This window comes from Kwoniella pini, chromosome 3 (assembly GCF_000512605.2).
Source record: "Kwoniella pini CBS 10737 chromosome 3, complete sequence".
NCBI lineage: Eukaryota > Fungi > Basidiomycota > Tremellomycetes > Tremellales > Cryptococcaceae > Kwoniella > Kwoniella pini.
Window position 1 is genome coordinate 2,105,365 of NC_091718.1, and position 21,331 is coordinate 2,126,695.

At 44.9% G+C, this 21,331-nt stretch overlaps 7 protein-coding genes across 7 annotated transcripts; 4 read left to right on the forward strand and 3 right to left on the reverse strand.

Annotated features, from left to right (window-relative positions):
* Positions 1 to 274: 274 nt before the first annotated feature.
* I206_102983 (uncharacterized protein) lies at positions 275 to 2,402 on the forward strand (the record flags this gene model as incomplete). The annotated part of the gene is made up of 8 exons (XM_019155085.1): positions 275 to 500; positions 558 to 935; positions 1,001 to 1,250; positions 1,313 to 1,564; positions 1,631 to 1,743; positions 1,813 to 1,929; positions 2,004 to 2,200; positions 2,295 to 2,402. The coding sequence occupies 8 exons, from the start codon at positions 275 to 277 to the stop codon at positions 2,400 to 2,402; spliced, it is 1,641 nt and encodes a 546-aa protein (XP_019012488.1).
* A 247-nt stretch (positions 2,403 to 2,649) lies between these two features.
* On the reverse strand, positions 2,650 to 3,744 carry I206_102984 (uncharacterized protein; the record flags this gene model as incomplete). The annotated part of the gene is made up of 9 exons (XM_070202661.1): positions 2,650 to 2,682; positions 2,748 to 2,825; positions 2,886 to 2,956; positions 3,012 to 3,060; positions 3,115 to 3,192; positions 3,245 to 3,258; positions 3,325 to 3,552; positions 3,618 to 3,637; positions 3,698 to 3,744. The coding sequence occupies 9 exons, from the start codon at positions 3,742 to 3,744 to the stop codon at positions 2,650 to 2,652; spliced, it is 618 nt and encodes a 205-aa protein (XP_070058762.1).
* Positions 3,745 to 4,152: 408 nt separating this feature from the next.
* I206_102985 (uncharacterized protein) lies at positions 4,153 to 5,442 on the forward strand (the record flags this gene model as incomplete). Its single annotated transcript, XM_019155087.1, has 4 exons — positions 4,153 to 4,357; positions 4,438 to 4,519; positions 4,641 to 4,861; positions 4,967 to 5,442. 4 exons carry the CDS (start codon positions 4,153 to 4,155, stop codon positions 5,440 to 5,442), a joined length of 984 nt encoding a protein of 327 aa, XP_019012490.1.
* A 328-nt stretch (positions 5,443 to 5,770) lies between these two features.
* Positions 5,771 to 7,352, reverse strand: I206_102986 (uncharacterized protein; the record flags this gene model as incomplete). Its single annotated transcript, XM_070202662.1, has 8 exons — positions 5,771 to 5,892; positions 5,963 to 6,042; positions 6,140 to 6,198; positions 6,272 to 6,582; positions 6,675 to 6,776; positions 6,885 to 6,996; positions 7,069 to 7,077; positions 7,149 to 7,352. The coding sequence occupies 8 exons, from the start codon at positions 7,350 to 7,352 to the stop codon at positions 5,771 to 5,773; spliced, it is 999 nt and encodes a 332-aa protein (XP_070058763.1).
* A 1,863-nt stretch (positions 7,353 to 9,215) lies between these two features.
* Positions 9,216 to 11,625, forward strand: I206_102987 (uncharacterized protein; the record flags this gene model as incomplete). The annotated part of the gene is made up of 11 exons (XM_019155089.1): positions 9,216 to 9,384; positions 9,447 to 9,557; positions 9,634 to 9,768; positions 9,835 to 10,028; positions 10,096 to 10,408; positions 10,455 to 10,535; positions 10,599 to 10,712; positions 10,778 to 10,867; positions 10,924 to 11,132; positions 11,196 to 11,420; positions 11,506 to 11,625. 11 exons carry the CDS (start codon positions 9,216 to 9,218, stop codon positions 11,623 to 11,625), a joined length of 1,761 nt encoding a protein of 586 aa, XP_019012492.1.
* Positions 11,626 to 12,027: 402 nt separating this feature from the next.
* On the forward strand, positions 12,028 to 18,922 carry I206_102988 (uncharacterized protein; the record flags this gene model as incomplete). The annotated part of the gene is made up of 14 exons (XM_019155090.1): positions 12,028 to 12,540; positions 12,610 to 12,869; positions 12,937 to 13,013; positions 13,076 to 15,586; positions 15,658 to 15,840; positions 15,903 to 16,070; positions 16,285 to 17,426; positions 17,524 to 17,718; positions 17,790 to 17,873; positions 17,966 to 18,029; positions 18,120 to 18,339; positions 18,446 to 18,599; positions 18,661 to 18,761; positions 18,832 to 18,922. 14 exons carry the CDS (start codon positions 12,028 to 12,030, stop codon positions 18,920 to 18,922), a joined length of 5,763 nt encoding a protein of 1,920 aa, XP_019012493.1.
* Positions 18,923 to 19,155: 233 nt separating this feature from the next.
* On the reverse strand, positions 19,156 to 21,160 carry I206_102989 (uncharacterized protein; the record flags this gene model as incomplete). Its single annotated transcript, XM_019155091.1, has 7 exons — positions 19,156 to 19,222; positions 19,284 to 19,626; positions 19,702 to 19,846; positions 19,926 to 20,174; positions 20,235 to 20,389; positions 20,442 to 20,778; positions 20,867 to 21,160. 7 exons carry the CDS (start codon positions 21,158 to 21,160, stop codon positions 19,156 to 19,158), a joined length of 1,590 nt encoding a protein of 529 aa, XP_019012494.1.
* Positions 21,161 to 21,331: the final 171 nt, after the last annotated feature.

Genomic DNA, 21,331 nt, shown 5'->3' on the forward strand with positions numbered 1-21,331 from the left:
AAGTATGGAGATGTTCTATCTTTAACTTCATGATGAGTCTTTCGGACTTCTTGGCATGAGCCAGTACATAGCCGCCAAGACAACTAAGAGTGATATCTGGATCTGAATTTACATGAAGAAGACCCATTTTCCTTATCCACCTGATTAGACCGTTGTTCGAAGGAGTCCCATGTTTGATGAAAAGGTACTTAAGGGGATCCCATGGGGAACGAAATATCCATCAAATTCATTTCGAATTCAACATATCAAGCATCATCGGGTATAGTTAGTCACGATGTCGCAACAAACTCCAAATAACATACATCAAGACGATAAGGATCTCGAAATTAACCATGTCGAGGCCATCGACCATTCTCAAGGAGGTATTGGCGCAGTAGATGCTAAGTATATCAGCCATGCTCAGGATGACGCTGCCAATCTCCTCAGAGAGGTTGGTCCAGTTGAATATACTATCGAGGACGACAGACGAGTACTTCGAAAGCTAGATATCTGGGTTTGTCGTGAGTGTCATCAATCTCCTTGATACTTGAACCATTACTAACGATCTCTTGTACCAGTCCCAATGTTCATCGTGTACACATTGGTTCATCTTGACAAGAACGCTCTATCATACGCTGCAGTATTTAACCTCAAGGCGGAAGCTCATTTGGTCGGTAAACAATACTCATGGCTAGGATCGATCGTCTACTTGGTACAACTGGTCGTTCAACCTTTATCAGCTTACGCTTTAGTCAGATTCCCCATGTCTTGGTGGGTGGTCGGCAACGTTTTTTGCTGGGGAATTTGTGTATGCTGTATGGCAGCTACACACAACTTCGGCGGATTACTGGCCACAAGAGCTCTTATGGGTGGATTCGAAGCTACAATCAGTCCTTCTTTTATCGCTATGACCCAAATGTTTTGGAGAAGACGTGAACAGACATACAGAAACACTGGTAAGTCTCCCTTATCAGAACCAAAAATAAACTCTACATCTTACTGATTGTTACCCCTCACATAGCCTGGCTGATGTCAAGTTCCGTTGCTGGATTTATCGGACCAATCTTGAGTTATGGTATCGCCCACGTCAAGTCAGGTATCAAACCGTGGCAAGGCATCTTCTTGTTCTTGGGTTGTATTACGTTGGCATTTTGCCCTTTGATTTTCTGGATGATGCCAAATGATATACCTTCTGCAAAATTCTTAACACCACAAGAAAAAGTCATTGCCGTGGAGAGATTGAGGGATAACAATACCGGAACAAGGACATCGTAAGTCATCGAACAATTCTGTACCAACTTTTTAAACTTGGGCTCACCGCGTGTATCCTCAGATCATGGAAATGGGATCAAGTGAAAGAAGCCGTACTCGATCCTAAAACATGGATTTGGGGGTTGATGCTTAGTTGTATGGCAATCCCAAGTTCAGGTATCGGAACTTTCGGTACTCTAATTACTAAAGGTTTTGGATTCAACTCTTTCGACACAATCTTGTTTCAAATGCCACCATATGTGTTAACTATAACATTCTTGCTTGTCGGCACTTGGGTTATGAACAAGATTAATCTGAGATTCCCTATCGTCGCGTAAGTCACCTCACTTCTGACTGTTCTTTCCGATGACGCCCTAGCTGATATGTATAATTGCTATAGATTCTTTACTCTGTTCCCCATTGCAGGAGCTGCAGCTCTACTATACGTACCGAGAAACAAACCCCATGCTCTCTTGGGTGCATACTACGTGATCATGCTTTACACTCCTTTGCGTAAGTTGCCCCTCCACGGGATCTCAAGGCGAGAATAAGCGACTGACATGAATCTATCGACGTTTCCAGAACCCCTCGTCTATTCTTGGGCAAACATGAACGCAGCAGGAACGACGAAACAAAGAACAGTAGGAGCTATCCTATTTATCATGCAATGTGCGGGTAATGTTGCCGGACCTCAAGTTTGTAAGTCTGTTCCACTTTCAGATTAAGCATACCGCCTTGAGTGTGATTTTGACTTTTGCTTGACTTTCTAATAGATCTTGATGACGAGGCACCCGTTTACAAAACAGGTTTATATACAGACATGGCTTGCTGGTCTCTGTTATTCGTTTTGATCTGTACTATGGCGCTATATCTTAAATACCTTAATCGAAGACAAGCTAAGAAGAGGGAGCGAATGGGAAGAATGAGCAATATTAGAGATATGTCAATCATGACACTTGAACAAGCTGCTGTGAGTATTTCATCCGGTTAAATTTCCGATCCACCTTTATGCTGTATCTGTGAAGACGTGGAAACAAATTCGCTGATGTTAAATGGTTATATAGGCATACAGGCGAGAACTTGCAGCTGCAGGTGAAGGCGATGATGTGAATGCTCACGCTTATGACGATTTAACGGATTTCCAAAATCCCGATTTCCACTATATCTTATAATCTGTATAAGTGAGATTGTTGTTTAGTCGATAATGGAGCAAAGCTATATCATTTAGCTTCTATGGGGTTCTTTCCAGATGCCGGAGGTTTGTTATGTCTCGGGAACAGAAATGCTGTATTGTATTTTCGTTATTTATCTTTTTTCTGCGATTTTCAAGCGTCTTAAAGCTTATTACGGGATGCAAATGCATATATGATGAATTAGGACTAAAGTGCTGGATCATTTCAAGCCTGGGGGAATCTGTAGCTATATTCTTGGCTCAAGGGCCTTCACTGCAGCCTAGGTTGGTAGAGGCAATAAGTAATCAGCACTTGCGTCTATCTCGCACTAGTAGTATTTCTTACCTCGAGCTGAAACAGGTAATCGTCTCGTACATGGGGATACAACTGTCTGACTGATTCTGCTAGTTTATACAGATAATCCTTCAAATACGTATCAGAACAAGTGTTTCACAATATAGTTGATGAATCGTCGTCACTGACCTTGTTCAATCCCGATGGACCGCTTCTCTCCGAAATGATCTTGGCTAAATCAATTTTAGGCTCATAACCGACTGTTGTACTTCTTCAGCTGGGTTGGACAAGAAAGATGTCGAAAACATTCCTCACTGAATGCCGGATTATCCAATTTACCTATCCATATCTCCGCCTGCAATATCTATTAGTCAAAAGCTTACGAATAGCAAGGAGTAAAGGTATGGAAGTCACTCACGCTGTCAACTACTCTGATCTCTTCTGCGCTGTTCGTATCGGTAGAATATACTGGAACGAAATGGCACGTATATCCGTTCTAGCTATCTTATCAGCTATCGATGTCATGCGCCGGATGAAGTAAGAATCACCTTTTCTCGGTGTTCTACGCAATGGGTCGAATTCAGCCTCAGAATTTGACTGCTCTCGCGGATATGTTCGAACAACTTACCCATATACGCTTTTACCTCGGTTTCATGATCCGGATCTATTCTATATGCTACGCCCCAAACGTAATCTTCCGGTAAGAGTGTACCTTCCGGTATATCCTTGCCTTCTAGATGATGCCATTCTCTGGCGTCTATCACTGTGACTACACGACCTGGAGCTTCTGGTGTACCTCTGTGATCTATTGAGGATTGCGCGAAGCGTCTGACTACACCTTTCACATATCCGGACTCTGCAAATGGAGTTTCATTAGCTGTTAAAGCTCTTTGGAATTGGCCTGGCGAATCTATTACCCACTTTGCTCGACAGCGTGCGGCCTGAACCGAAATATATGATCAGTAAATTAAGAACCAGCTCTTACAATGAATGACACCTACGGTGGCTTGAAGATCAGTGAGCCATATCCGAAGACCCAGTAGACCATGATTTGACGAGCTAAGGCAGGTCAAAAGGTTATCATTATCCTTCTCCTTCTAAATATCAATATATAGCTGGGACCTATACTACTAGTATATGTGATGATCAAGTCGTGATGTCACGTGATGCTGTCTTAGTGGTTGATTCCGGCCCCCGAATAAAACATCCCATATGGGAACATGACTACTATTCGGGCAGTGACCAAATGAGATGACCTGTGGCTGAGATCAAGCATAATACTCATAAGAACAAACCTCTCACAATGACTATTTCATTCCTGTCTTCATTCATAGCTAAAACCCTCAGATAAACTCAGATAAAGCCCGCCTGTACCTTTGTGTACCCAACTGGTGTTGGCCACCCTTCAAACTGCAATCCGGAGCATCGATTAGTCAGCCACCAGATCGTCTTCAGGATGACTTCAGTCGACGATATAGCCAACAAAGTCGCTCAGAAATCACACAGATTGTCCACTTTCTCACCTTACGGGTATACGCCTGAAATATCAGCTGGTATAGCATATATAGTAGTCTTTGCGATTCTTGGTCTACTACATGTGGGCTTAGGAGTACGATACAAGTATTGGTTGGTATTCGCAACTTTGATACCGGGAACATTCTGTGAGTGATGCAAGCATGATAAAACGCCTGATGCCCTTATTGTCTTGAGTCGTACCAACTTACCTCCTCTTTCTTCATAGTGGAAGTCATAGGATGGGCTGGTAGATTATGGTCAGCGTACAATGTGTACGATATTACGCCTTTCTTGATGCAGATCGCTTCGTGAGTGCCTCATCAATCTCGATCGATCTTGTCATATACCCTATACCAATCGTCTGGAAAGTCTCACTACTTTTCATTTCAATACGCCAGGAAAGGACGCTGACAAGGGTGTTCCTCTCAGGCTTATCATAGGACCTGCCTTCTACTCTGCTTGGGCATATACGGTCTTAGGTTACTGTATCACTCAACTTGGTCCAGCGTACTCTCTCCTCAAACCCAATATGTATTTAGCAGTCTTCATTACTGCTGATGTAATATCATTGGTGATTCAAGCCATTGGAGGTGGAAAGGCTGCTGTAGCTGCTCAACAAGGGACGAATACACATACTGCTACTAAAATCAGTGAGTGATACCAATGGTTTCGCTTTGACAACTGTGATACTTACGATGTAACATCCATAATGCAATGAAAAAATCGAGGCTGATGGAATGATCTACAATCTATAGTGCTTGCTGGTATCCTATTTCAATTAGGTACAATGACTATCTTTGTGATCTTAGCGAGTGATTTCATACTCAGAGTCATTTTTAGAAAACCATATAATCATTTGAAAAACAAACATTCCAATTCAGCTATCGCAGCAGAAATAAAACGTGATAGTGATACAACACCACCACCTGAAGGAATAGCGGCCACATCACCACTAGAAGACGAAAGTGGGCGAGGAATGAACAGGACAAGCGAGATCAAGAATGGAGAAAAATTGTTAGCAGGTGTAGCTTTCGCTTCTGCTATGATTTTCGTTAGGGGTATTTATAGGTCAATAGAATTAGCACAAGGTTGGTCAGGATACCTGATAACGCACGAAGTGTATTTCATTTATTTAGATGGACTACCTATGGTTCTTTGTTTAGCAGCATTTGCGGTAGCTCATCCGGGTTGGTTATTACCTAGAAGAAAAGGTTGGATCAAGGCCCAATAAATCAGGAAACAGAGATACATCAACTGGATTTCGCTTTATCTGCTTTTCCTTTCACTTATATCTAGGACGGATCATATTGATAGACATGTCATGTAGCTTTTAGATCTTTTACACAGCAATATTCTAACTCATGATGAAATATGCACATTTTGCTCCATCTGAATTAAAAAATGTCTTGCTCCCTTGCGCTGTCTCAATGATGCATCTCTTCGAACAGATCATGCTATATACAATTTGTTAAAAGGTGATAGTCCTTCGCTCACCAAGTTTCCTTACTGCCATACGGCTTAATCACTGTGATCTACATATTCTACGCTTCCTGTTTGACCTAAAGAAGGAGTGGTTCTCCCTTTTCATCGAAGTATACTGGGTTGTTTGTTTTGAAAGAATGGGCAAGAGCAGCAGCTATCTTGGCAGCTTCGAGAGCATCGACACAAAAGACGGGTAGGGCTAAGAGATCGCAAACAATTTGCGCAGGTCGTAAGCACAAATCAAGTGACAGTACGAGGATCAAACTCACGCTTGTTGTCCAAAACTATATCTGTGAATTCGTTCACTTCGTTGACGAAAGCTTCTCGAAATCTTTCGTAGTAAGTTGGACTATCATAGCAAGAGAACGCTCATCAGGTTCAATCATTTCGAAAGAAGCTGAAGCGCAGGGTATTCGGAAGCTGGAAGAAGAAACACAAAGACCCACGTCGACTCAGTCCTCACACCGTATTGATCTCTAATTTCTACTCTGTTCAGCTGCGGATTCTAGAGGAACAATTTTCGCTGATTCAGCTCGAAACGCCCGGGACAGTACAGTATATGGTATAGATCGACTCACTCCATTCACAATTACTTTCCCCTCAGTACCGAATACCTCAGTGAAGCAATCATGACCATGCTTCATGGTTCTACTGCAGTGAATCACTAAAATCCCACCATTTTCAAACTCTACTACTCCGACTCCATTGTCCACATCATTGTATTTGGCCAACTCAGGATGTTGGATATTATGTCCTAAAGCAAAGACACGCTTAACTTGTTTGATGTCAGGTGAAGAAGGAAGGAGGAACCATCTTGCTAAATCAATATCATGAATACCGCAATCTATGAATATCCCTCCTGAAGCAGCTGCGTATTTGACGAAGAAACCTGTATTACGTTTGACAGATCAGCGTTGTTCACTACGAAACATGTGCAAAGTCAAAGATAGCCATGATCAAAAACCCAAAGGATATACTGACCAGATGAATCGTGTTGATCATTCGTAGCAGATTTAATCAGATGGGGTGTACCCAATGTGCCTGCATTTATCATCTTTTTCACCTCTCGATATGACTCGTCGACTATCAAGAATGTATATTAGTAAGGGGGTTTCACCCAAGAGAATTGGGGCAACATTGCGGTGGCAATTTATGTCCTGCAACTGAAAGGAAAAATTGTGGGAGACTTACACCGCCTGCTAAAACCAACCATGACTTTCAAACCGGGATACTTCTTAGTCTCTTCAACTACTTGTCGAGAAGTCTCTAGATCTATCGAGATGGGTTTCTCAAGGAGGACATGCTGAGGACGCGCATCATATAAGCTTGGAAGCACAATCAGTGGAAGAGATGTCATGATAGGCATTGTACTCACTTTCCCAGCCTTCATAGCGTCAATGGCCAACTTGGCATGTAACCCAGTCTCACTAGCTATCAAAACGGCATCCGGTCCACCTCATCCAAACATTTGTCCGCATTTTGGAAAGTCTTGACCCCAGGAGGCAGATTTTCCTTGGCCCATTCCAAAGATGATTGGTTGATATCACAGACCGCAACGAGTTCTGCGCGGGGTGTACGAAAAGCGATATTTTGAGCATGTCTAGAGCCCATTCGACCGATACCTAAGACTGCATATTTGAGTTGACGTTGGAGCGACATTGTATGAAGTCTGAATGATCGCGAATATTAGTAGTGAATTAAGATAAAGTGATAAAACATTCGACAGATATCTTCCTTTGGGGACATTCCTATTCCTCCTGATTCCAACGTATAATTACATTAGGTCCTTCAGATTGATGAAGCTTAGACGGTTTATGAACCTGGCATCGGTCCAATGCTTTTGCATGAGCCCATTCCTTTAGCTTGATTATGAACTGAAACTTCACGTGCATACTCTGCTCGTCGCCTGAGATGGGAGGCTAACAATCTACAGTTTAACAGATCAAGAATGATAATATACCGATGAATTAACAGATGAGATATCACAAAACTTCCCGACTGACATTACAATTACTACTCTGACTTTTACTCGCACGCGTCATTTCCCCCGATCCGCCGGCAAACCCTGCAGTCACGACGAATTTGTCTTTTTCTTCACTCTTGTACCCTTATGCTTAGTGGATGACTTCGAATGAGCTCATGGCCGTGAATCCAATGACTATCCAGGAATGACATGTTCTCTTCAAATCTGTCAGAACACAACGAACTTGTATGCGCACCGATACGTCAGTATCCCGTGGCGGATCTTGCCCTCTCAATCATTGTTATGAGGTGACCTACGGCTACGGCCGTCACGTTATTTCTTAATAGTACGCGGGGACATCTTCGAGTACGTGTATGTACTTATGATTTCAAGCTCGAGGATTAACTCACAAAAGAGACTACAGCCATGATTTATGGTGAATTGGTGTGATACATGTACTTCAGGATTTGTGATCGAAAGGAAGTCAGACGATCCTCCCTCAATTGAGGCGTTCAGCTTCGCGTCATATCCGTAATCAGGTGATAGAATCAAGTGCAGAAGAAAGTACCAACAGTTTGTCATGGAGTGGTTACGTCACAAGCCGGGTGCTATCATGATGATCGCTCTCTGCTGCTGATGGCTTCTGATCCGCTGTAAGATTGTACCTCGGATCAGCAGATAGCATGTGTTAACGTCTAAGCGAAGGGACCAGACTTTCTTGATCATGTCCAAATTGGTTGCTTATCCTGGCAGGACAACCCTTCATCCATTTCTGATTAAAAGCCAAGTACAAGCAGCCTTCGGCACGATGTAGAGGAACGGCACGATGTAGAGGAATCAGAAGCTGAGCTTAGTCTCGCAATTCCAACATTATGCAATTGCATGCTCTGAGACCTCATCAGGTGCCCAAAATGGACTTGCTGCACGAATAATAACCGACATCCACACGATTGACAGCAAAGGAACTATCTCCAGCCATCACGAGTTAACATCATCCATTGTGTATTGTGGCAATGATGTGACTTGGCATCCAAGCGAGAAAACTCGGTCAGCGATATACCTTGATATTTGACCAAGATCAGGTTATTACACAGACCGCTCTTGTACAAAAGCGTTCCCAACACTCCACGTTAGAATGCTGTCGTAGAAAATGAGGTAAGCCGGAGCAGCTCGTGGCGACCGGTAGCTTAATTATTTACGAGGATAGCATGACAGTCGTCTACGCCGTATCACAATCACCTGAATTGGTCAACAGAGTCAAATGTACCACTACCACCCCACTGGTCCGTTATCACCATGGGTTCTGATTGTCCATGTCAAGGTCGCACTGGACAAGCTGAAATGCAAAGAAGAGCGTCATAATCTCAGACTGAGCTGCTTAGTATGCCACTTGTATTATGATTTGATTCCGTCGGTCGAACGAGTGATGATGATCGCCGTGAATCAACCCATTTTTATTCAACCCAAAAAAAAGTTAATCTCTTCCTTTTCTCCTTTATTCCACTCATTCTTTCCGTCATATCGCTGATCAGTTACTCGACTTCCTCAAACTGATCAACATGTCACAGAATCATACTGAGCTGCATAGTAGCTTGTCAGAAATCATCAATGGGTTAGAACCAAACGGCGGTTCATCATCTTCGACCGCTTCTTCCTCCTCTCTAAATGATGATATCACTCCATTTCCTTCACCAGTGCTGTCAGCGACTTCTTTAGCAGGGCTATCCCGTAGGTTTAAGAACCTCACCCATGTATTTCGTACGACTCGAGCTGACAAACCTATCATATAGTATCCTCAGATGGTGAATTGGAGCCAGAAGTAGATGACGACAAAATCGTTACTGAGGAGGACAGGGCAAAAGCTCTGGAATTGAAAGCAGAAGCAAACAAAGCTTTTGGAGGTACGCCTTTCTATCAAGTACACCATTCAATCCAATATCCAATAAGTAGGATTAGCTGACATGTAATCTGATATAGCCAAAGACTTCAATAAATCTATTGATCTGTATACTGAAGCTATCGCGTTAAATCCCAAAGACAGTACATTTTGGAATAACCGGGCAATGAGTAAAGCTAAGATGGAGGAACATGGAGCTGCGATAGCTGATGCTAGTAAGTGACACTCTGTTTCGCCTGAGTGCAGTTAGCATGTAGAGGCTAACATATGAAACCCTTTAGCCAAGGCAATCGATATAAACCCAAATTACTCCAAAGCATACTTCAGACGGGGTCAATCGTATTTAGCTATTCTGCGACCTACAGAGGCCGTACCAGATTTCAAGAAAGCTATCTCTACGGACCCGAATAATAAGGCTGCAAGAGATCAGCTACAATTGACAGTGAAATTGATAAGAAAGATCGAATTCGAGAAGGTGTGTTTATCATCCTACAATCCTCCCACAGCATCGAAGTCACAACTGATATGCTACCGACTCTCAGGCTATAAGTGTTGGGGATACAGAAACCGCTTCTTCCAAATGCCTCTCTCTCCTTGCATCCGGCGCATGTGCATTAGACACCTCGTCTTCCCCTGACTTTCCTTTACCCATCATTCCTCAAGATCCCAATGATCGATATAAGCCAACCAAAGAGTTTGTACAAAGTATGATCGAAAGCTTCAAGAATGGTGGGAAGGTTCCAAAGAGGGTAGCATGGGAAATCATTTTGGGATGTAAGAGGGTGATTGAGAAGGAAAAGACCCTGGTAGAGATCACTATACCGCAAGGTGTTACTTGTGATATCATCGGTGATAGTGAGTCTGATATCATCTATGAAGTACTTCTGACCTCTTTGTTTAGCCCACGGACAATTCTTCGATGTTCACAATCTTCTTAATATGACCACACATCCAAGCGAATCGCACTACATGATCTTTAACGGTGAGTCAATCCAAACCAGCCCTGTATCCCACCTTATGCTCTCTGCTGACACCCTTTACATAGGTGATCTCGTCGACCGGGGTTCTTGGTCCGTAGAGGTGGCGTTGACAGTCTTCGCCTACAAATGGCTATACCCTGAATATGTTTTCATAAATCGTGGTAATCACGAGACAAATGGTGAGTTATTTCTAGGCTGGATTCACAGAAAATTGCTGATGAAGTCAACATCATCTGGGTAAAAGATATGAACAAGGTTTATGGATTTGAAGGGGAATGTAAAGCTAAATTGGGAGAAATGACATTTAAGCTATTCGCGGATGTCTTTACATCTTGTGAGTCTGAACTATTTACTTTTACCTGTCATGTAACACTGAATATATTCCTATAGTACCCCTTGCTGTTCTCATATCTGCTTCAGAATTACCTGTATCACCCAAATCCGAAGGCTCCAAACCCGCTATCTTATCCGAGGGAAAGAGGAGATTTTTTGTTTGTCATGGTGGTCCACCAGTAAGCAAAGATGGAGTCACGCTAGATGAGGTCCGAAAGATAGATCGATTCGGTAGACAACCTGGTCAGGAAGGTATCATGTGCGAGGTGAGTCACGGGCTGCATAGAATCTCGGCGTGAGAATTTGGAAACTGATTACTTGCTATACAGATGCTGTGGACAGATCCACAAGAACCTAACGGACGTGGACCATCGAAAAGAGGTGTAGGATTAGGATTCGGACCTGATGTTACTAGACGATGGTGTGAATTGAATCAGATCACGGCTGTTATTCGATCTCATGAAGTCAGAGCGGATGGATACGCTATCGAGCATGATGGGCTGTGTATAACGGTGTTCAGTTGTCCTAATTACTGTGATTCGACCAGTAACAAGGTGAGTAAATTTATATCTGGCGGATGGCAACTCCAAAGTCTCAGTTTCACTTGCAACCTTATTGACTGTATGCTTTATCGATCAGGCTGCTTACGTTCGAATGCAATCGAATGGTACATTATCGTATCACCAATTTGATGCTGTTCCTCATCCCGATATCAAGCCTATGGCATATAGCTCTGGATTCAACTTTGGTGGATTCTAATTTATACATAAATCACTCTTGTATCTTCTGATCTTCTCATATTGCATTGACACATTGATAGATTGCATCGCTGAATCTCTGCACTTTATGCATGACACTATGTATTATATATATGTATACATATATATAGTAATAATAGTAGTGTTCAGTGCTACGTCATAGTATGGGGTCACCATGTGCCACACTCGGATTAAACGCCATAATATCATTCAGGGTTAGATTGATACCTAACTACCTAACATCGTTGTCATTGACAGGACAGAGAGTTAATACGTGTTACGAGTATCATTAATCGTCTTCATTCTCATTCACATTTATCATCTAACTATATATATATCGTTGTATTCCTGAATTGTACCATCTGATAGCGCACTCATAACACTAGAAAACCCGTTGCCCAAGATGCAGCCAAACCAATGGCAGCAACAGCAATTTGGCTACCCTTCTTTTCAGCAACCTCAGCAAACCGGTGCACCTGGTCAAGGCTTTGGTAACAACCCTTCATACATGCAATCTCAGCCGACAGGTTTTCCGGGAGGAGGTCTACAACCAATGCAGACTGGCTATCAACCTCAACAGCAAAGACCTCAACCAACTGGTATGCAAGGTCAAGGCGGTATAGGCGGTAACTATTCATTCCTTAATCAACCACCTCAATTACCTCAATCAACTGGATCGTTCAGATCTAACAACCTCGCACATCAAATGACAGGATATCCAGGCGGAGGGGCTAGTGGTCTTCTACCTCAACAAACTGGGTACCCTGGCGGAGGAGGCGGAATGATGTCCCAACCAACCGGAATGTTATCGCAACCTACAGGAATGGGTAGATTACAACCTCAAGCGACCGGATTACCGCACGATCCGAGGTTACAGCAGATGATGCAGAGTTTCATGCCTTCAAACATATCTCAGGTGAGTTTAATGAAACCTGACTGAATGATCAGCGTGCTAAAGTACCTAATGGTATGTCTTTCTGTCCAGCCCTTTGCTCCTTCCGGTATGCCGCAGTTCAATCAACCTCAATCACAACAACCTCTGACCCAATCATTCCAATCGCTATTACAAAATCCATCCGTCAATACACCCAAGGTACCGTGGACACTATCACGACAAGAGAAAAAGGATTATGATCAGATTTTCAGAGCTTGGGACACTAAAGGTGATGGCTTTATTACCGGTGAGATGGCTAGAGAAGTCTTTGGCCAGAGTGGCTTGGATCAGGACAATCTGATGAAGATCTGGTACGTCTTTTGGCTGCTTACTATATGATGACCATGCTCAGCTGATCATTTGATCGTGATTCCGCAGGAACCTCTCTGACAAAGATAATAGAGGCAAGCTGAATTTACCAGAATTCCACGTTGCTATGGGTTTGATATATCGCGGTAAGCTTATTCGGCATCGTATGACTGGATAATCGCTCATGCTAGAGCGATAACCTTCATAGCTCTCAATGGAAATACCATCCCTGATGTTCTACCCGAAGAGCTTGTCCCTGCTTCGATGAGAGACATAGATACTACCGTCAACTTCATGAAGGATCTCCTCCGACACGAAGCAACCAGTCGATCCAATGCATCATCCCCAGGATACGGATCTAGCAGTCCTGCGCCGCCTTCCAACTCGAAAGATGCTCTCATGTACAAGCATTCTGACGATCGATCTAGCACCTATAAACCATCTTCAAGACACCTTGATAGGAAATCAGTTCGTTATGCTGGTGAAGATCCTGATGCAGGTTTGAAGGACATCAGAAGGAAATTGGAGAGCACATCCACTCTCCTTGAAAAATCAGCTGAGAAGAGCATCGAGGATGAAGAATTGGAAGAAGAAATCGAAACCTTGCAATATAGAGTCAAAAGAATTCAAGAAGATATAGAATATACTTCAAAAGGCAGACGTACTGCTGAGAAGGACAAAGAGAGAAGAGAACTCGAAAGGGAGTTGCTCTATCTCATGCATGAGAAACTACCTGAAATTGAAAGGAAACAAGAGAGAAGGGCTGAGGAAAAAGCTATGGAGGAACGAGCGGGTGTCAGGCGAAGAGACGAGAGAAATCAGACTCACGGTAGATACGATGATCGTGATAGAGACCGAGATAGAGGAGGAGATGGTTTCGATAGATATAGGGGAACTTTCGAACGAGATCGAAGCAGAGAGAGGGATCGATATGACGATAGAGATCAATACGATCGCGATAGAAGGGATGATAGGGATTACGATCGGTATGATAGGGATAGAAGAAGCTCATACGACCGAGACCGACCCAGATCCCCACCTGCCTCTCGAGCACCACCCCCCGCTCCCCCACCTGCCTCTGTCGTAGCTGCTACGTCTGCTCCACCTCCACCCCCAGCGCCGGCTCAGGCGGCTGCCCCATCGACTAAGAACATGACTCCGGAGCAGCGCAAGGCATATATCAGAGAACAAGCACAAAAGCGCATCAACGATCGACTGCATGCACTGGGTGTTGAATCAGCTCCAGCCGAAGACTCGGTCGACACTAGTGTTCAAGATCGATTGGAAAAAGAAAAGAAAGAAGCGGAAGAGAAATCCAAGCAAGCTGAAGCAGAACAAGCTTCACGTGATGAAGCCAGAAGGAAGAGATTGGCTGAAGCTGGTGGACCTGCAACCGAAGAGGAGAAACCTGCTGCTCCTCCATCACCAGCTGGACCACTCAAGTCAGCTATGAAAAAAGCCGCCGCTCCTCCACCTGCACCACCATCACGAAATAAAGCTGTACCTGTCCCACCTTCGTCTCGACACAGCTCTGCCCCTGTTGCTCCTCCAGCCCCATCTGCGCCAACAATTGTAGCCCCACCTGAGGCAGATCCAGAAGAGGTAGAACTCAGACTGAAGGAACAAGCTGCCGCCAAAGCTCGGGCTGATAGGAAAGCGAGGCTGGAAGCACTTCAACGGGAAGAAGAGGAGGAGAGAAAACAAGAAGAGGCTTTGTTGGCCGCTAGACAGAACAGGAGTAAAGCCCCTAGTCCTGGTCTGCCCCAAGCATCGGCAGCTGCAGTTCCGCCTTCGGGTCCTCCAGCACCACCTCCTGCCCCACCGGCACCATCCGCCTCATCCGACACCTCGTACAATCCTTTTAGAAAACCGGGAGCTGCGCCAGGAGCTACACCTTCGCCCGCTCCTGCAGCAGGTGGATTTAACCCTTTCTTCAAGCCACAAGCAGCTACATCCGGTACCTCATCTCCTGCTGTCAAGTCCCTTGAACCTGCTGCTGCTGCACCTCCTCCCCCACCCCCACCACCAGCGCCACCTGCTGCTGCTGCTCCTCCCGTCAAAGCAGCCGTCCGCTCTCCACTCAGTGAACCTGAATGGGAAGATATCAACGAGAAAGAGGCTGATTCGGATGATTCTTCCGACGATGAAACATTTTCTTCTCGAGTAGGCAGACAGGGTCTCGCTCAAGCACTATTTGGCAGTATCCTAGGTACGACAGGATCAGGCTCACCGACAGGGTCGAGACCAGGATCAGCTGCTCCAGCTGCGCCAGCTGCGCCGAAAGCTCCTGCTGCTCTGGCTAACTTAGGCGGAGGCGATCCGGGTCAATCTAGAGGCGCTTTACTCAGTGCTATTCAAGGCGGAGCAAGATTGAAAAAGACTCAAACTGTCGATAAATCTGGACCACCAGCCACAGGCAAGGTTATCGGTGATGCTGCTCCACCTCCCCACATCAATGATCGACCTCGATCCGTCTCACCACCTCCTCAACCTCAGCGGGAAGAAGAGGATGACAGTTTCTCCACTAGAAACGCGAATAGACAAAGCGTAGATTGGTATGCTGGCTTAGCGGCTGATTCGTCACACCCAGCGGCTTCTCATGCTGAGGATTCTACCCTTGAGCCTACTAGGGAGGAGGATGAACCCACCAGCAACGGATATGAACAGGTCAAGGAGAGTGGCGAAGTCGGAGAGCTGGATGATTTCGATCTCATCAAGAGTAAGTGAAGTCACCCTGTCTATCCCAATGTGCGGTATCTCTGTCTTGCCGAGCTCACTCTGTATTGACAGCTCTTCGTGTCCGGTCCTTGTACGAATTTGCCGGAACCAGAGATGTTGATATCAGCTTCAAGGAAGACGTCGTACTGGAAGCGCATCCAGCTAAAGATGCATCCAGTGCCTGGTGGTACGGCACATTGGTCAAAGAAGGCAGTAAAGGTTGGTTCCCTAAGGATTATGTCGAGGAATTGCATGGTGAGTATAGGTGTTTACACGAACCGTTAATACGCTGACTGATGTCCTCATTTGTTGCCCAGTCACTCGTGCCAAAGCCCTGTTCGACTATCCAGGTGGTGAAGAAGACCAACTTCCCTTCATGGAAGGTGACGTGATTGAGATAGTAGACAAGTCAGACCCAGACTGGTGGAAAACGGAAAAAGCAGGTGTTATATTCTTAGTACCTGCAAGCTATTTAGAAATTCAAGGTTAGTCGTGCTGCCCCTCCCTTCTCTATACGATTATATGTTTACCAAAAGCTTCGACACAGGCTGAAACTGTATTTGACTCTTTTCTTTTCCATATATACCATTGCAATCATACCAAAATACGAAACCTTGTGAATCCGAATGACAATGAATACTAAATTTGATCCGAATTCTTGACCCACTGATTGACACCCGTGAACGTTTGTTTCAATAGCAACGGAACCCAAGATAGAGAAGAAGACTGATCCTATCCTAGACGTCACTCCTCCATCTCTAGAATCTTATACTGACGACACCACAGCTACCTCTCGTGCCCTCTCGATCCAACGCGACCACACCCGACCAACATCGATGTTGTCAGTCGTGTCGTCTGTGGGAGGTTCACCATCTCTTGTCTCAGATAGCGATGATGAAGGTGCGTCGTCATCAGACGACTCGGTCCTTTCGTGGTGGTCATCGGATGAAGAAGCGTCAGATGATGAAGGAAACGAAGACGTGGGCACAGAGGTGGATGAGGAGAAAGAAGCTGAGCGTAAGAGGCGTGAAGCGCAAAGGCATAAGATCCTTTCCGCAGCTGGGTTGCAGATAAAGCGCGAACCACCTCCCAGACCCGGACCAGGTGGTAAACCAGGTAGAGTCGTATCGAGGCGAAGACCACCCCCCGGAGTGCCAGGTCAGAAAAGACGTAAAGCTCCTGCTGTACCCAAGTCCACTTCACCACTCAAATCGCCCAAATCCTTACTTGCTGTACCCCCCGATGCACTAAACTCGGATTCACCAATAACTAGCCACAGACCTTCCGATATCCCCCAAGATGCGTATGCAAGATACGAAGCTTTCCTTGCTCAATCTCAATCACAATCTCCACAACGTCCAAACACTTTGCGAGTGGATTCCGGCGGAAGATCAAGAAGCCAGAGTCTTATGCAACAAGTCATCACTAGCCAAAGCATCATCCCCCAATTGACTGGTCCCAATACATCAAACCCAAGCGCTGACTCTATTACACCACAATCACCAACTCCATCCCAATCTTTATCTTTATCAGGAAGTGGTGGTGGTGGTAAGATCTCTGGCTTCTTCAACAAATTGAAGACGAATACTGGTACTCATCAGCACAATCATACGGCAAAACATCCTAGCATATCTGGACCAATGTCAAGAGTAGAAAGTACTGACGTGTCTAGACCGGATACCCCAACGGCGACGAGTGAATTCGGCAAGACATGGGGTAGTCTAGTTGAGCCTTCTGTATTAGCTACAATGAGTGAACGGGAAAGGAAAAGGCAAGAAGCGATCTTCGAATTCATAGCTACAGAAGGTGGATATGGTAGGGATTTACAATTGATAGTCGAGGTAAGTAATACACTTTCAAGTCGTTTGAAGAGGAAGAAAAACGCGGTAATCCCGTATGAGCACTGTAGCTAATCTTGCAAATGAAATATCTTAAAAGGTGTTCTACGCTGCGCTTATCCCTTTACTCGACGAGAAATCTCTAGAGACTATATTTGCGAACATTGAAGATATACTTCTATTCAATACCTCCTTCTTTAGTTCGTTGGAAGATAGACAGAAAAGCTGCAGATTGTACATTGACAGAATAGGTGATATATTGGAAGAGTACCTCGCAAACGCCGGAGTATACACGGTTAGTAATCAAAGTTTTGCCCACCATGGTCAGTACCCGGTGATTTAAGCTGACCAGCAGAGTGTCTGCAGACGTATTGTGTGAATCAGCCAGCAGCTATCAAACTCCTACAAACTCTGCGAGAAACAAATCCAGAATTGTCTGCTCTGTTGAGCGTGAGTTGACGGTCGTCCGCGATCGTCCTGCAACGGCAAGACCGTGCCGTAGCTTGTCGAAGTATAACAGGCTGATTTCGCGTGCCGTATAGTCAATCCGCGAAAACAATCCCGCAGTACGAGGACTGGATCTGTCTCATTTCTTACTGAGTCCCAGTAAGTCTTGACTTTTACAGACCCATCTCACTTGTATCATTGTGTCCGAAAAGGCGTCGTATGATGGGCTGACTCACAATTGGCACATAGTGCAAAGGATCACGCGATATCCTCTTCTGATCAAACAGATCATTCATTATACTGATATCTTGGATCCCTCGGAGGAGCCTAACACAGATCTCCCTAGGGTCGAGAACGCCTTGGGCATGGTAGAAAATATCGTGGGCCAGATCAATGAAAGTGTCAGAGAAGTCGAGGGAGAAGAAAGGCTGAAGGCATTGAGTGAAAATCTCTGGATAGGCGGAGAAGGGTGAGTGACATTCGGCTTCCCCTTTGAATCGAGTTTGTCTTTCAAACAGAGCCCGTGTCACTTTCACAAGCGAAGAACAGATGCTAAAGGTTCGTCTGCGGTATAGTCGACTGGATCTCACTGCGCCTACAGCTTTCCTCGGTCCACGAAGACTTCTCAAGGAAGGCAAAGTCTCAAAGTCGAAATCTGGGAGGAAGTTGACGATGGTACTGTGTAATGACATCATTGCTTTGCTTGATGGTACTGACCTCTATCGAATGGTAAGCTGGATCTCTATCTGATACGTTCATGCAGTTGTCATTATTGATTGCCAATTTACAGCCTTTACCTCTTCATGAAGTTCAGATAAAGCAGGGCAGAGAGGAGACAGCTTTCACCCTCAAGATCGATGCAAGGAGAGGTGGGGATACGATTGCTCTACGGTATGTGCCTCAACTTAAGATCCCGACCCCTATCGAAGATGAATGCTCATCTTTCTGTGATCTCTCACAGTGGTACAAATGGCAGAGACGTCAAAGAGTGGATACGTTTGGTCACGCATGCCAGATCTAATGCTCTCGATGCTAGAAGAGGCCCCAGGTAAACTGTTGACTCCGATATCCAATCATGTCTATGTAGAACGGCATGATAGACTTGTATCCTGTTTAAAACGATGTGTACATGCAACAATTCGATAGCATTTGTTATGACACCAGTCAGTTTAAGGCAGCACTCGTATGGCTTGCCATAATTGATTTGCCTGAGAGCGAACGCATAGACAACATATCATACATGACCATTCTTACTACTGCATGAATAGCAATACTGATTATGCAATCACCTGCCGATTAGGCGATATTCTAAGTACCTCAATGGTGGGAAAACTATCGCAGTCACAACGGCACTGTTATTTCATAGGTCAGCATTCGGCCAATCTCGAAAAGATCTATCAGCATGTCACTTACCTCATTTCGAAACCTAGATCTCCACCGAACTCCCCAAACACTGCTCCCAACGGACCGATATACCATACTTGAGCCATCGATACGACTGCGGCTCCAACACCACAACAACATGCAAAAATTCCAGCTGCACCAACTGGTAATCGTCGCCAATTGTCATAAGCTGTGAGGTCATATCCACGTGCGGGTCCAGAAGAGTTAATGCCTTGTTTGTGGAACCAGTATCGGAAGATGTAATGTTCTTCGAATACGACCACAACGAAGAAAGCGACCCAATATCCCAGGATAGCTAAGAAATTCGACAAGATCTCGGAGAAGTGTTCTCGACCAGCGACTGCAGCGACAGCTATAGGTGGAAGCAACATTCAGCGATATTCCTCCGAGATGAGGATTACTTTTGTGCAAAGATTGCCCAACGCACTATAGATGACAAAGACAAGGATTGTCCAAAGAGCTCTAGGTATTTTCTGGAAAGCCGGTAAGAGACACTGGCACGACAAAGCAGCGGAATATGTATTGGGGATACAGTTGGATATGATACTGAAAGCAAAGACGACGAGTATGAACTGAGGGTGTGTCAGCATGGTACCATACGAAGGATCAAAATAACGGTGGTCATTACAGGCCATTAGACCATGCACTCACTTTACCACCGCCTCCCCATGGCTCAAATACAGCTGCAAGTACACCTCCAGCATCTCCATCCTCGAAAGCCTGAGCATATGCTGGAACAGTCATAAGAGCCGCACTCAGGATTTCAACGAAGAGTAAGGGTACCATAAGTCCAAACCAAGTGAGCATAAAGACTTTCCAGGGTCGAATATTGGAGGGAAGTCGACAGTTGAAATCAGCTGCTACAGGTGCCCATCCAGATGCCGACGAGAAGACGATTCCCTAAGACAGTCACGTCGGTGAGCAGATTTACATGGTTGTAGACAGCAGAACTTGGCTCACCCCGAAAGATAGGAAATCACCGGCATAGGATTTGCCTGTATCTTGTAAAGCTTGCTGGGCCCCCATATCGAATCCTTTGTGGCCAGCTAGACCCCACATACAGCAGTAGAAGATGAAGAGGAGAATCCAAGCGTAACGCTCCCAGTAGTGCATAGCTATAGGTGAGGTCAATGATTTGATGCCTATCACATATGGAAGAACACCCACCCTCATAGCCAACGAAGCACAAGACTAAAGCCAAGACTCCCACGATTACTATAGACGCTTCCAAGGGCAATTTATCGTTGGACACGTTAGTGAGAGTTTGACCACCGAGAATGATAGCTGTAACGCTGAATCCTAGCTGAGTAAGAATGTTGAGGAAAGAGAAGATAGTAGCCCCAACATATCCCACTGAATAACGAGTAATGACCATTGTTCTCAAACCAGTTTTTGGCCCCAAAGTCGCAATGAAAGCGGTGAAAGCTGCACCCAGAGCAGTAAAGACGACAATGGCAGCCACAGCTGAGTGGAATGTGAGGGTGTAGTAAGCTTGAGCGAGCAGCTGTATAGAAGCAAATGAGCTCGTGGTCACGGGCGAACTAGGTCTGCGGCAGGTTCAGCTGAACTAAATAGGAATTGTTGTGACTTACACCAATAGGCAAGGTAGACACCACCATATTTACACTCCACCAAAGTAGCAATAAACCAATAGTATGTTTCCCATCTCTTTCTTCCTCCGGAACCCGCTCGATACCTCTCGCTTCGACACCTTTGTTGAACAGTCCGCTCAATTTGCGGAAAATGGGATTTCGATGAGCAACCTCATCTTCCCCTAGAGCAGCTTCCTCATCTAAAGGCTGAACATCGTAGTTCAAATCGTCCGGTCTTCGGATGCTTGAGTGATAATTCTTGTCGTCCCATTCTGAACTACTTTGCTCGACCATGTTGATATATGGAATCTCTTTTTAGTATTTGGACAATAACGTCCTGTAGAGACGACATTAACAGCATTATTATTGAATTTACCTTTATAAAGCTTCGCTATCACTTGGCAGAGTCCTTCGATAAGCTGATCGACGACCGAAAAATTAACGATAAGCGGAAGGACCGCATGG